General features: G+C 43.3%; 1 protein-coding gene across 2 annotated transcripts in view; it reads left to right on the forward strand.

Moving 5' to 3' along the window:
* LOC135504696 (membrane-associated guanylate kinase, WW and PDZ domain-containing protein 1-like) overlaps positions 1–16,147 on the forward strand; it is a 125,159-nt gene that overhangs the window by 81,432 nt on the left and 27,580 nt on the right. For both annotated transcript variants that reach the window (XM_064923490.1, XM_064923489.1), the window contains exons 12-13: positions 7,704–7,738; positions 13,919–14,183. In XM_064923490.1, coding sequence (XP_064779562.1) covers positions 7,704–7,738; positions 13,919–14,183 — 300 coding nt within the window. The remainder of the gene's footprint in view (positions 1–7,703; positions 7,739–13,918; positions 14,184–16,147) is intronic.

Raw genomic sequence — 16,147 nt, forward strand, 5'->3', positions numbered from 1 at the left:
AAGGAAGAGTGGCAAAGAGAAAGAGACAGAAGTAGGGACTAAAATTGAGAAGAGAAGATTAGAGAGGACATTTATGTGGTTCTTGAAGCACTGTGATTTTTGGGCAGTTGAGAATGGCCATTCATTCCCTTAGTGTGGGCACAGCTGAGAACATAGCCAAGGCTGCAGCCTGATCCAAGCATAGAAACAGCAAGCCATTTACTACCTGTTATTGTTCCACTCTGAAAGAATTACACGTCATGAAACTGGAAACACTTATCTCCCTCACTAGCTTTAAGCACCAACTGTCAGAGCAGCTCACAGATTACTGCACCTGTACATAGCCCACCTATATTTTAGCCCAAACAACTACCTCTTTCCCTACTGTATTTAATTTATTTATTTATTTTGCTCCTTTGCACCCCATTATTTATATTTCTACTTTGCACATTCTTCCATTGCAAATCTACCATTCCAGTGTTTTACTTGCTATATTTTATTTACTTTGCCACCATGGCCTTTTTTGCCTTTACCTCCCTTATCTCACCTCATTTGCTCACATCGTATATAGACTTGTTTATACTGTATTATTGACTGTATATTTGTTTTACTCCATGTGTAACTCTGTGTCGTTGTATGTGTCGAACTGCTTTGCTTTATCCTGGCCAGGTCGCAATTGTAAATGAGAACTTGTTCTCAACTTGCCTACCTGGTTAAATAAAAGTGAAATAAAAATAAAATAAAAATGTACCCACACGCATATACACCCCCCCCACACACACTCAAAAGTTGACTCTCACATCCCCACTTACATTTTTGCAATCTTAAACCAATGCTGACATAGTACATATATGGTTTTGAAATCATCAATTCCACTACATCTGTGTTTGACATGAAAAGAGGAAGAGGGTTTCTGCACACACAGTTTGTGACAGATGGCCAGGACATATTTTCAAGGCCTGATGAAATATAGAACCAGCCCCCAATCCCACACACTGTAACACATACACAATCACACACACACACACACACACACGTACAAACCCATCAGCATATGCACATGTTGTCATATGTCAATATGCGTACATTCTCATTCTCACCCCCCCCCCACACACACACATACGCACACACTTTCTCCCCATAATCTTGCCATTTAATAGCTGTTTCTATCCAGTTTGCTGACTGGGTCTGACACTCTTGAAACAGACACAAGGAGTCCCTCTCTGAGCTGTGTTAAAGCTCAACTCACAGGCTACACTGCTCTTTCACTCCAACACCGTTTTTACTTCCCTTCCCAGTATAATAACAATGACCAGGCCCTCTTAGTCATTCAGACAGCATGGTCTGCTCAGTATTCATAAGACTGGGCCTTTTAAGCCTGTGTTGCATCCATAGTGATCAGTCCAGAGGCCTTTAAAAGGAGTAACGGGCCAACGGATTTATGGTTCCGTTTCAGAGTATTGGAATTGCCCCTGTATCATATGTGCATATCATATGTATTTAACACATAGTGGCAGCAAGGACAGAACTGAGATAGGTGTATATCAATATCACAGTGCTGGAACTACTGTAACACAGTGAGGTGCTGAACGACGCATTAACATGCATTAGTACAACATGTAAATGTGCTGCTTTAGCGGATACAAGCTGGCTGACTGCAGAGCAGGGGTCAAGTCCAGTTCAATTCATTTCAATGTAATAGTGGGGATTCAATTCGCATTGAGAAATGCACCAGGTTATTTACTAATTGTTTGTTTTTAAATTTGATGTGTACATAAAGTTTAATGCTATAGCTTGGCTATAGCTATCGATATATATTTGAGTGGCGTTAGGTAACCCAGCTCGAACGTAACAGCCACACCACCAATTGGCCACACCTGATCTTAATGAGTGCTTGTTTCCTTTGAAATGGGGTCTGTTTGAATACACGAGAACAGATTTGTATGCATGAAAACACATTGCATCCTGACTCCATCCAGGTGGTGCAGTGGACTAGTTCCATGGATAAAGAACAGAAGATTATAGGTTTGAATCTCAATGATGCATGACTCATGCCTAAGGAAATTAATTTCCATGTGTCCTATCTGTGCTTGGAGTAAAAAAAAAAATGTTTTACCAAAAAAGATCAGTTTTGAAAAGTATATGGCAAATATAAATCCAATATGGATAGTGTTAAGCGATGGGAAGGGTTGAATGGACCTGAAGGTTGGGAATAAAAACAACTAATAACAACAAGATAACTAATGTAAAACATACTGGGTCCGTAAAACATATATAGATTGAGAACATTTGTGAAAGAAATAGATGGATAGGTTGAGGTTAAAAGAAGGACAGGAGTAAAAGCAAACAAAATAGAACTATTGTAAAATAGACCGTGCAAAATGTATATAGTATGTTTAAGCTGGAAGTGGAAACTAAGCATTGCTTTTCACAAGCTTACTCCAATGATGTATGTTAGTATGAATGTATGTACGTACGTACCTACCTACCAGTCAAAAGTACATACGCACCTACCTATCAGTCAAAGTTTGGACACACCTATTCATTCAAGGGTTTTTCTTTATTCTTGCTATTTTTGAAATTGTAGAATAATAGTGAGGACGTCACAACTATGAACTAACACATATGGAATCATGTAGTAACCAAAAAAGTGTTAAACGAATCAAAATATATTTTAGATTTTTCAAAGTAGCCACCATTGATGACAGCTTTGCACACTCTTTGAATTCTCTCAACCAGCTTCAGCTGGAATGCTTTTCCAACAGTCTTGAAAGAGTTTCCACAAATGCTGAGCACTTGCTTTTCCTTCACTCTGCGGTCCAACACATCCCAAACCATCCCGAAATTGTTGCAACCCCTATTACTAGCCGGTTCAACCTCTCTTTCACGTCATCTGAGATTCCCAAAGATTGGAAAGCAGCCGCGGTCATCCCCCTCTTCAAAGGGGTGGACACTCTTGACCCAAACTGCTACAGACCTATATCGATCCTACCCTGCCTTTCTAAGGTCTTCGAAAGCCAAGTCAACAAACAGATTACCGACCATTTCGAATCCCACCACACCTTCTCAGCTATGCAATCTGGTTTCAGAGCTGGTCATAGGTGCACTTCAGCCACACTCAAGGTCCTAAACGATATCTTAACCACCATCGATAAGAAACAATACTGTGCAGCCGTATTCATTGACCTGGCCAAGGCTTTCGAATCTGTCAATCACCACATCCTCATCAGCAGACTCGATAGCCTTGGTTTCTCAAATGATTGCCTCGCCTGGTTCACCAACTACTTCTCTGATAGAGTTCAGTGTGTCAAATCGGAAGGCCTATTGTCCGGGCCACTGGCAGTCTCTATGGGGGTGTCACAGGGTTCAATTCCTGGGCCGACTCTCTTCTTTGTATAAATCAATGATGTCGCTCTTGCTGCTGGTGAGTCTCTGATCCACCTCTACGCAGACAACACCATTCTGTATACTTCTGGCCCTTCTTTGCACACTGTGTTAAAAACCCTCTGGACGAGCTTCAATACCATACAACTCTCCTTCTGTGGCCTCCAACTGCTCTTAAATACAAGTAAAACTAAATGCATGCTCTTCAACCGATTGCTGCCTGCACCTGCTCTGAACGATACTGACTTAGAATATGTGGACAACTACAAGTACCTAAGTGTCTGGTTGGACTGTAAACTCTCCTTCCAGATTCTCATCAAACATCTCCAATCCAAAGTTAAATCTAGAATTGGCTCCCTATTTCACAACAATGTATTCTTCACTCATGCTGCGAAACATAACCTCGTAAAACTGACCATCCTACCGATCCTCGACTTCGGCGATGTAATTTACAAAATAGTCTCCAATACCCTAGTCAATAAATTGGATGCAGTCTATCACAGTGCCATCCGTTTTATCACCAAAGCCCCATATACTACCCACCACTGCGACCTGTATGCTCTCATTGGCTGGCCCTCGCTTCATACTCGTCGCCAAACCCACTGGCTCCAGGTCATCTACAAGCCCCTGCTAGGTAAAGACCCCCCTTATCTCAGCTCGCTGGTCACCATAGCAGCACCCACCTGTAGCACGTGCTCCAGCAGGTATATCTCTCTGATCACCCCCAAAACCAATTCTTCCTTTGGCCGCCTCTAATTCCAGTTCTCTGCTGCCAATGCCTGGAACAAACTACAATAATCTTTGAAACTGGAAACACTTATCTCCCTCACTAGCTTTAAGCACCAGCTGTCAGAGCAGCTCACAGATTACTGCACCTGTTCATAGCCCATCTTTAAATTGCCCAAACAACTACCTCTTCCCCTACTGTATTTATTTATTTATTTTGCTCCTTTGCACCCCATTATTTCTATCTCTACTTTGCACATTCTTCCACGGCAAATCTACCATTTCAGTGTTTTACCTGCTATAATGTATTTACTTCGCCACCATGGCCTTTTTTGCCTTTACCTCCCTTATCTCCCTTATCTCATCTATTTTGTATTATTGACTGTATGTTTGTTTTACTACATGTGTAACTCTGTTGTATATGTCGAACTGCTTTGCTTTATCTTGGCCAAGTCGCAATTGTAAATGAGAATTTGTTCTCGACTTGCCTACCTGGTTAAATAAAGGTGAAATAAATAAATACATAATATTGGGTTTAGGTTGAGTGATTGTGGAGGCCAGGTCATCTGATGCAGCACTCCATCACTCTCTTTCTTGGTCAAACAGCCCTTACACAGCCTGGAGGTGTGTTGGGTCATTGTCCTGTTGAAAAACAAATGATAGTCCTACTAAGCGCTAACCCGGTGGAATGAGGTATCGCAGCACAATGCTGTGGTAGCCATGCTGGTTGAGTGTGCCTTGAATTCTAAATAAATCACTAAAAATGTCACCAGCAAAGCACCTCCACACATTCACACCTCCTGCACTCCATGCTTCATGTGGCAACCACACATGCGGAGATCATCCATTCACCTACTCTGATTCTTACAAAGACATGGCGGTTGGAACCAAAAATCCAATATTTGGACTCATCAGACCAAAGGACAGATTTCCACCGGTTTAATGTCCATTGCTCTTGTTCCTTGGCCCAAGCAAGTCTCTTCTCACTGGTGTCCTTTAGTAGTGGTTGCTTTGCAGCAATTTGACCATGAAGGCCTGATTCACACAGTCTGCCTTTCCTATGGCGGTCCTCATGAGAGCCAGTTTCATCGTAGCGTTTAATGGTTTCTGGGACTGCACTTGAAGAAACTTTCAAAGTTCTTGAAATGTTCCGTATTGACTGACCTTCATGTCTTAAAGTAATGATGGACTGTAATTTCTCTTTGCTTATTTGAGCTGTTCTTGCCATAATATAGACTTGGTCTTTTTCCAAAAAGGGCTATTTTCTGTATACCACCCCTAACCTTGTCACAAGCATTAAGAAGGAAAGAGATTCCACAAATTAACTTTTAACAAGGTACACCTGTTAATTGAAATGCATTCCAGGTGACTACCTCATGAAGCTTGTTGAGAGAATGCCAAGAGTGTGCAAAGCTGTCATCAAAGCAAAGGGAGGCTACTTTGAGGAATATCAAATGTAAAATATATTTTGATTTGTTTTGGTTACTACGTGATTCCATATGTGTTCTACAATGTAGAAAATAGTAAAAATATAGAAAAACTGTGGAATGAGTAGATGTGTCCAAACTTGTGTCCAGACTGGTACAGACTGGTACTTTATTAAGGCGGCCGGTAACCTAATGGTTAGAGCATTGGGCTAGTAACCGAAAGGTTTCTGTATTGAATCCCCAAGCTGACAAGGTAAAAATCTGTCGTTCTGCCCCTGTCTGTCATTCTGCCCCTGAGCAAGGCAGTTAACCCACTGTTCCCCGGGCGCCGAAGACGTGGATGTTGATTAAGCCTCCGATTCAGAGGGGTTGGGTTAAATGCGGAAGACATGTTTCAGTTGAAGGCATTCAGTTGTACAACTGACTAGGTAGCCCTCTTTTCCCTATATATATTTGCAAAAAATATATACGGGGAGTTGGAAGTGATGCAGACAATTACATTGATCTATCTGCAGTATTAAAAACGAACAAAAACAAAGTAAACATCTTTCAAAAAAGGCTTTAACATGAAGGATTTTTGCCGATGCATCAGAATGGGTAAAGAAAGAGCAGGAGATGGATGCTCTTTGATCATGTGTTAACATTGGTGGAATGTTGCAGTGTTTCCCAAATGTTCCATTGATGTTTGCCATGTGTTTTCATTGTGCTGGGTCGCGGGGATAGTGACAGCCTGAGGGTATGTCTGCATCGGCCACACGTGAAACTTAAATAAGTTTAAGACTAAAGTGTGGGATTGGATGTAGGTAGGGGCGCCGAGCTCAGGTACTATAGATGAAGATGCCTCAGGGATCAAATACTCACAATGAGGAATTAATAATACCTTCTCTCGAAGGTACCAATGCAGTATGCTGCCTTATTGTTAAACTGAAAGTGCTGCTGTTGTTTGATAACTACCTTCTAGAAGTGTCAAGCTCTTTCACAGGTTGAACGCATTGTCAAACACCCTCATTACAGTTTCCCATCTAGTTAATATACAGTTTTCTTTCTCCAAATGATAAAAACATTGTCTGTTGAATTGATACAAAGACAAAAAAGGGAGTGAGGGAGAATAGAGAGCTTATCGGTCTCTGTGTTGCTCTGGCAGTACTTGTTGTCATGGATTCCTTACCAGTTGTTTGAAACAGGTTGATGATTTTATCAATTGATTTGACAACATAAGTTTCTGTTTCACAGAGAAACGGTTTATTAATAGAAATCGTATGTGTGGGAGGTTTGAAATAAGATGTCAACTTTAAATGTAAATTATTATTATATTCATCCCATTACTTCTTGCATGTCTTGTATTGTGTGGTATCCCCAGACAATTGACTCCCTGTGTGGATATTTCATTATGAGAGAGGGAAAGTAAGAGGAGAGGTAAGAGAGAGAGAGGTGGGGGTGGGGGGAGGGGGTGGATGCCAGCAAGCAAACCACACCATGCAAGGAAAAGGAGGGGGAAGGCATAGGGAAACAAATCTGCTCTTCAATGTGCGAGTGTTGAGCAGAGGAGCTGCTGCCTGCTGTAGGTGTACACACAGAGAGACGTTCAGAAGATGCTCTCAGTGAGAGGGGAGCTGACGCTGGGCTTTCATATCATGCTCAAGCTCCTGGACTCCTTCTCTGCCGGTAATAGTTGAAATTCTGCCTGCAGAGCGCTCTGGCTTGCCGACCCGCCGAGGTGGAACCGATTGGCCACCCAGTTGCGCTTGCTATTGTTTGGTGGTTTAATCGCTCTGTGGCTCAGTGTTTTCTCTCTGTGGATCGGTGGATGGGAGCAACCCTGTGCAGCTGTAGCATCAGTCAGTGAGCCTCACTAATGCAGATAGATCAATAGCTCTTGTCCTAATAGCAGGCGAGAAAGAGAAAGCGGGTGAGAGAGAGCAGAGCAGAGATCGCTGTGGCTAACGTGCAATGTAGTGCAGTGGCACTTATAGAAAGAGGGAATGAGTGAGAAGAAGAGCGAGTGAGAGCTGGACTAGCTCTACTTTTCTCTGCAGCAGGACCCGTCGTCCATCACTCAATCCTTACATCACTCTGTCCGTCCGTCCTTCCTGGGAAGTGGTTGTTTTTGCTCTGGGTGGGGTGGGGGGGTTACAAAGTAACACTTGTCATTGATACTCTCTCTGTCTCTCTGCCGCTGCTTTGCAGGAGTGGTGGCGGCCAAGAGGAGCCCCAAGCTGGTGGTGAGTACACCACAACTCTCTTCTCCCTCATCTCCTCCCTTCTGCATTTGTTTGTGTTATTCCCCCCGTGCATGCCCACTTCCTACTGGATGGATGTGGGGGCTATTTAAAGAACAAAAGATATGGAGATAAGGAAGACAGGATTCTAATCTTTCCTTTTCCGCTCTCCATCCAGCCTTCCATAGACCTCCCCTGCTACTTTCCTTTTTCCCCACTTTCTTTCTTTGACTCTCTCGCCCCCTCACTGTGACCCCCTTTTCCTTTCACTCGCAAGCTCTCCATTGCTCCCTCTCCTAGGTATTTTCTCTCTCTCCATTGTCTTTCTCTCTCTCTCTCTCTTTAACCCCTTCCTTCCCTCCATCTCTCCCATGCTGTCATTGAGTGATTTAAGGGTAGCCTGGGTGTCCTGATTGAGTCATTGTAATGGTGTCCAGCTGGTAAGGAGGGCACAGGGTCATGGATGAGGGGAAAGGAGGATGAGAGGAGAGAGGGGTTGTCTTATACCAGTGGCTAGTTGAAACTAGTTGAAATGCACAGAGCCAAGGACAAGGGGAAAAAGATAAGCAATACAAAAGGTATTGATAGAGTGAAGAGGAGAGATTAACAAATGATGATGGAATAAGGGAGAGAACTGAAGGGAATGTTGGAGCCGTTCTACGGGACTGACTCACAAGCTTGATCCCACAGCTACAATAGGCAGAGAGGAAGAGAGACAGACTAGCTACCTCAGTACTGGAGCGGTGGGATGGTCTCTCCGGGGACAATCACTTTATTCTGAGGTTTAAAGAGCAAACGCCTCCTCATCTTTACGACTCATCTTAACCTGACTAGAAATCAATGCTGGCTGTTAGGAGAATCCATCACCGCTGTGAAAGACACACCCATAGCATCCCCTGGAGTGTTGTCTAGAGGGTAAAGTTGTCCCCAAAAAACTGATCTGAGGTCAGTTTTGTGTTCTGCCCACCTATCCTCCTGAGACCGAGCAATTCATTTTTGTCCATTTGTTTTTTGGTCTGTATCTCTAAGGCCATACATGCCCGTGTGTTAGGTCCTGTTGTACCTTTGAGAGGACATTTTGGGCTTTTCAATGATTTCATAGGTGTGGGGGTGTAACCTTGATATTTCTTTCTTTCTGGTTCTTAAAAATGTCTACCATCACAATTAGTACATTTTGCGGTAAGTGTGCGTAATTATCATTTTTGTGATATTCAAAATGTTTATCATAGGTAAATATCTCACATTTCACAAACAAATGACCTGGAAAATTATTAATATTTCCCTCAATGTTGCACTAATGCAATTCCACGAAATGTGCAGCAGCAGATTGACAAAAAATAAAATAGTACATTATCCAAACAGGTTGTCAGATGGAAGCCTACAACCTAGAGTATTTACTTCACACAAAGTTGTCATAAATTCAAAGCACACACATAATTGACACTGACAGTTTAGAGCTCTCATCAGAACTGAAAATTCGATCCCGGTCTGTCCCAATCCCAGTGAGCTGAAGCACGTACCCAAGCCTGGTCCGACATCACAGAAATGAAATGAGCCCGAACCCAGAAAAAAAGCCAGAATTCTAGAAAAAGTAGTATGTTGATGTAAACCGGTGTTCATAATAACAAGGTGAAGTCGGGCAGCAGCAGAGTGAGGATATGAAGAAACAGTAGTATGTTGATTTTATCCTCCTGATTTCTGCTTACAAGCTAAAATTAAGCAGGGGGTACCAGTGACACGCTCAATACGGAGAGGTCAGATGACCCGCATGCTATGCTACAGGACTGTTTTGCTAGCACAGACTGGCATTTGTTCCAGGAATCATCAAATGGCATTGAGGAAAATACCACCTCAGTCATCGGCTTCATCAATAAGTGCATTGATGATGTCGTCCCAACAGTGACCGTACATACATATCCCAACCAGAAGTCGTGGATTACAGGCAACATCCGCATCGAGCTAATGGCTAGAGCTGCCACTTTCAAAGATTGTGACACTAATCCAGACGATTTATAAGAAATCCCGCTATGCTCTCAGACAAACCATCAAAAAGGCAAAGCGTTAATAGAGGATTAAGATTGAATCCTACTACACCGGCTATGACGCTTGTCGGATGTGGCAGGGCTTGAAAACTATCACAGACTAGAAAGGGAAACCCAACCACGAGCTGCCCAGTAACGCAAGCCTACCAGACAAGCTAAATGTATTTTATGCTTGCTTCGAGGCATGCAACACTGAAGCATGCAAAAGAGCACCAGCTGTTCTGGACGACTGTGTAATAACTCTCTCGGTAGCCGATGTGAGCAAGACCTTTAAACAGGTCAACATTCATGAAGCTGCGGGGCCAGATGGATTACCAGAATGTGTACTCAAATAATTTGTGAACCAACTGGCAAGTGTATTGACTGACTGTAATACCTACATGTTTAAAGCAGACCAACCATAGTTCCTGTGCCCAAGGAAGCAAATGTAACCTGCCGAAATGATTACCGCCCTGTAGCACACACGGCTGGTCATGGCTCACATCAACAGCATCCTCCCGGATACTCTAGACCTGCCCCAACAGATCCACAGATAATGCAATATTAATGACACTCCACACTGCCCTTTCCTACTTGGACAAAAGGAACACCTATGTGAGAATGCTGTTCATTGACTACAGCTCAGCGTTCAACACCATAATGGCACAGAGCTAAGGACCCTGGAACTAAGCACCTCCCTCTGCAACTGGATTCTGGACTTCCTGACAGGCCGTCCCCAGGTGGTAAGGGTAGGCAACAGCACGTCTGCTACAGCACGTCTGCTGTTCTTTTTCCCTTCTTGTACTCCCTATTCACCCACAACTCCAACAACATCATTATGTTTTCTGACGACACAACAGTGGTAGGCCTGATCACCGACAGCAATGAGACAGCCTATAGGGAGGAGGTTAGAGACCCGGCAGTGTGATGCCAGGGCAATAATCTCTCACTCAATGTGAGCAAGACAAAGGAGCTGATCGTGGACTATAGGAAAAGGCGGGCCGAACAGGCCAATTTAACATTGACAGCGCTGTGGTGGAGCGGATCGAGAGTTTCAAGTTCCTTGGTGTCCACATCACCAACAAACTATAATGTTCCAAACACACCAAGACAGTGGTGAAGAAGGTATGGCAACACCTTTTCCCCCTTAGGAGACTGAAAAGATTTGGCATGGGTCCCCAGATCCTCAAAAGGTTCTACAGCTGCCCATCGAGAGCATCTTGAACGGTAGCGTCACCGCCTGGTATGATAACTGCTCAGGATCTGACCATAAGGGGCAACAGAGTGTAGTGTGTATGGCCCAGTACATCACTGGGGCCAAGCTTCCTGCCATCCAGGACCTATATAGTAGACTGTGTCAGAGGAAAGCCCAAAAAAGTCACTCAAGTCATAGACTGTTTTCTCTGCTACCGCAAGGCAAGCGTTACCTGTGTGCCAAGTGTAGGACCAAAAGGCTCCTTAACAGCTTCTACCCCCAAGCTGAACAATTAATCAAACTATTTACATCTATGCATAGTCACTTTACAAATTACCTCGGTTAACATGTACCCCCGCACATTGACTCTGTACCGGTACTCCCTGTATATAGCCTTGTTATTGTTATTTAATTTTCATTATTTGTACTTTTGTTTATTTAGTAAATATTTTCTTAACTCTTTCTTAAACTGCACTGTTAAGGGCTTGTAAGTAAACATTTCACGGTAAAGTCTACACATGATTTATTCTGCGCATGCGACAAATAAAGTAGATATGGATATTTTTTTCCCTTGATATATAAACCATGTCCTCACTTCCTCCCCATTATTCATGAGCTGATCTGCTATCTGTATAATCCTCAACTCGATTTAGCCAAATATTCTGTCATTCGTCATTGGAGGTTGTCTAGCAAGCTTAACAACTTTGGTCATTTGACTTTTTTTGACTGCTTTAAAACGTTTGAATGATTTGACAATGCTGGCCTACTCTGGGTGTGCTCTGTGTGTCCTGAGCGTGCTCTGTGTCGGAGTGGCATATCAAGATGCGGATTTAACAACATGGTCATTACACAGGTACACCTTGTGCTGGGGACAATAAAAGGCCACTGTAAAATCAGCAGTTTTGTCACACAACATAATGCCACAGACGTCTCAAGTTTTAAAGGAACATGCAATTGGCATGCTGACTTCAGTAATGTCCCCCAGAGCTGTTGCCAGAGAAATGAACATTACTTTCTCTACCATAAGCCGTTTCCAACGGACTTTTAGAGAATTTTGCAGTACAGTACGTCCAACCGGCCTCCCAACTGCAGACCACGTGAATGGCGTCATGTGGGCAAGGGGTTTGCTGATGTCACGTTGTGAATAGAGTTCCCCATGGTGGGATTATGGTATGGGCAGGTAACAAACACAATTGCATTTTATCAATGACAATTTGAATGAACAGAAATACTTTGACGGGATCCTGAGGCCCATTGTGAGGTCCATTTAAAAAAAAAAGTTATCTGTGACCAACAGACGCATATTTGTATTCCCAGTCATGTGAAATCCATAGATTAGGGCCAAATGTATTTATTTATATTTACTGATTTCCTCTTATGAACTGTAACTCAGTCAAACCTTTGAAATTGTTGCATGTAGCATTTATATTTTTGTTCAGTTTAGACTGTAAATATTCATTTTAGTTGCTGTGAAATTTATAAATAGCGGCACAGCCAATACGTCAATGTGGCAGAGCCACAATCTTATTTTGGGGAACCCTGAGTGACCAAACTTGGTGTTAAACGCTTTGAATTGGCATTTCCAATTTTCGCGTATTTCCGGGGACTCTCGGGATAAATATTAATTATTCCTGACATTAAAACTTAGTCGATTTTTGGGAAAATATATGAATCCCTATTTCCTTCTCCCAAGTGTGTTTTTATTATGACGATTCATCAACCCTTAGGTCTACATAGGGTGCCTATAGGCAAGATCAGTGCTTATGGCCAACTTCTACCCAGAGCCATCCATAAAGAATGTATTGTATACTACAGGAATACATGTATACTACAGCAGGGATAATACTTCACATACATACTTCAGTGTTCCTTTTAACAGGAAGCTGGGAAATTTGGGATTAGAGATTAACAGGGATATGGCATCAGTCAAAGCAGGGGCGTCGCCGATTGAGGTCATGTGACAGGGTGGGGGAGGGGGGCAGGGTGCTGTAGGGGTCGAGAGGGACCAATGGTGACCCTGGTTGGCTGTCACCGTTGATTAGTTTTTCTCAGAGGAAAGCAGGCTTTTTCCCCTCTGTGTTATATCATTGAAATGTCAGGCTGCATGCAACTCTGTGTCAGCCTCTAAGAGCTGTTCTGCCTCTGGTGCTGGGCTTTAAATATGTGTTCAGAGTACACTGCCATATGCAAGAGGGACCCAACTGTCTTGGTGTATTTGCAACTCTCTCTTGATTAAAATGAAGTGTTGGCTTGTAAGTGTGTTTTTGTTTCTACTAACAAAACTATTTTGAAATGTTTTAACTTTTCTTTTCATGATTTGTGTTGGTTTTAATATTTGACTAACCATAAGAAATATCATTGAACCGTAAAAAATCTTACTTGAAATAGACACAACTTGATGGCATAATTTCCTTGAACTAATCCACAGTCCATTTTGATTAGCTTCTTCAAATGTCCCTTTGTCTTAGCCAGGCTTCGTGGTCATGTATTCAGTGATTTGTCTTGGACTGAATATATGAATTTGAAATTAAAGAAAGTATCTTAACAATAAATGTGTTTACGCGTAGAACGTAGTGTGTGTATGAATAAAGAGCATGGATGAAAAAGGCATTGTGGTGCTCATTTGAATAGACCAATGCCTACTTCATACTTAAAACATATGTTTCTGTGTGTGGGTGTCATAGAAACCATCTCTTCCCCAACAAGAATACAGCTCTAACTGACAGTCACACTCAATTCACTTGGTGTTTCTATGATGTTGACCTTGGATTATTGTTACCTTCTTCTCGCTCTCTACTACCTTCCCTTCTTACGGATCTCTCTTTCTTATTCGTCTCTCTGTCTTCCCCTCTTAACCCTCCCTTTCTCACTATCACCTCACCTTCTCCTCTCGTCTTATCTCTCTCCGCCGTGTTGCACCCTCTCCCCCCTCCCTCCTTTCTCTCCCTCCCCATTCTGTCCATTCAGCAGCAGCTGGAGAGGAAGGACAGTCAGAGCAGCTCACAGCACAGTGTGTGCAGCCATCACAGCACCCACACAAACTCCCCCAGCCACCCCCCCTCCAACATGCCCAGTGAGGCCATGGCCCCCCCTCCGGCCGCACCCACTCAGCCGCTGCCTGGCTTGCCTCCGCTGCCCACCCAGGACCCTGGAGATGGCACCATGACCCTCCAGAAGAAGCCAGACCCCTTCAAGATCTGGGCCCAGTCCAGGAGCATGTATGAGAGCAGACGTGAGTAGACTCAAAATCAAATGCTTCATTGTGGTTTATGATGACAACTGATAAAGGTAGGTTCAACAATGTTGCCAAAAAATATTAGATATAACATATATTTTATAGATACAGATACAAACAGGTACAAACGTTGAGACAGTGAATGAGCCATGTATTTAATAATCCTGTCGGTTGTTTGGTAGGGAAGAGAGGAACTTTTCAAATTTTTCTGTTTGGAATATACTAGAGAGCGTATCAATTTCTTGAAAGTGTGTGGGTGTTACATTGAATCCTGGAGGAGAAGCATTGTTGAGTACTTTGTAGGAACAGCTCATTGTGTGTGTGTGTGTGTGTGTGTGTGTGTGTGTGTGTGTGTGTGTGTGTGTGTGTGTGGCATGACTCAAACCTGACTCTATGACAAACGGTGTCTCAGAGAGCATAGTCTCCTTGAAAAACAGACGTGTTTCCTGCTCTGTGGTACTATCGACATCTCCTGCAATATGAAGCACCTGCATTTCCAAACACTGTGTAGGTGTGTGTATACTGCCTTGCCACCGGAAGAAGGGGTTAAAAATGAAGGGTCACATGCATCCTACCTTGCTGACGGCTCAGAATTTAAGTACGATATATCCAATGTTGACCCAAGCTTACGTCAGGAGCTATTTCTGTGTTGCTTGTGCAGGAGTACAGGAACACAACTGGAGGTTGACTGTGGTTAGTGGATAAGCAGAACCATTTGATAAAAATAATGTGAATGTTTCCGTCAATAGATGTTCTCATCAGCAGAAAACAAGTCTATTGACCAAAACGTTAATTTGATAGTGTGCCGCATACAATAGTTTTTCTCTAAGCATCGGGAGCGATAGAATGTACACCCATTTAGAATTCTAAAAGCAGAACATCTGTTAAGGCTCTCCCTTTGCAATCACAGCTCAGGTCTTCTATTATTCATGTGAAGGAGGGAACCACCCCACTTATTTACTATACTCACTACAAGAGTCTCTTGAGAGAAATGGTTTGTTCTCCAAACAATGGGTCATTCATTCCCATCTCGGGGGAATACAATGAGTCCTCGAGAAAAACTGTTATTGTATATTAAAGAGTCATTTACATTGCAACATATACGTTAAGGCTGACTGGGGGACAAGCAAACAGAACTTACTGTAACTTACCCGCCCTCCTTTCGGTAAAGCTGACCACGACTCCATTTTGTTGCTTCCAGCCTAGAGACAGAAATTAAAACAAGAAGTTCCGCGCTCAGGTCTGTTCAACGCTGGTCCGACCAATCTGATTCCACGCTTCAAGACTGCTTCGATCAAGTGGATTGGGATATGTTCCGCATTGCGTCCAACAACATTGGCGAATACGCTGATTCGGTGAGCGAGTTCATTAGAAAGTGCATCGGCGATGTTATACCCACAGCAACGATTAAACATTCCCAAACCAGAAACCGTGGATTGACGGCAGCATTCGCGTGAAACTGAAAGCACAAACCAATGCTTTTAACCAGGGCAAGGTGACTGGAAACATGACCGAATACAAACAGTGTAGCTATTCCCTCCGCAAGGCAATCAAACAAGCTAAGCGTCAGTATAGAGACAAAGTAGAGTTACAATTCAACGGCTCAGACACAAGAGGTATGTGGCAGGGTCTACGGTCAATCACGGATCGCAAAAGGAAAACCAGCCCCGTCGCGGACCAGGATGTCTTGCTCCCAGGCAGACTAAATAACTTCTTTGCTCGCTTTGAGGACAATACAGTGCCGCTGACACGGCCCGCTAACAAAACCTGCGGACTCTCCTCCACTTTAACTGACGTGAGTAAAACATTTAAACATGTTATCCCTCGCAAGGTTGCAGGCCCAGATGGCATCCCCAGCAGCATCCTCAGAGCATGCGCAGAACACATTCAATCAATCCTTATCCCAGTCTGCTGTTCCCACATGCTTCAAGAGGGCCACCATTGTTCCTGTTCCCACGACA

This window comes from Oncorhynchus masou, chromosome 18, assembly GCF_036934945.1.
Source record: "Oncorhynchus masou masou isolate Uvic2021 chromosome 18, UVic_Omas_1.1, whole genome shotgun sequence".
Lineage (NCBI taxonomy): Eukaryota > Metazoa > Chordata > Actinopteri > Salmoniformes > Salmonidae > Oncorhynchus > Oncorhynchus masou.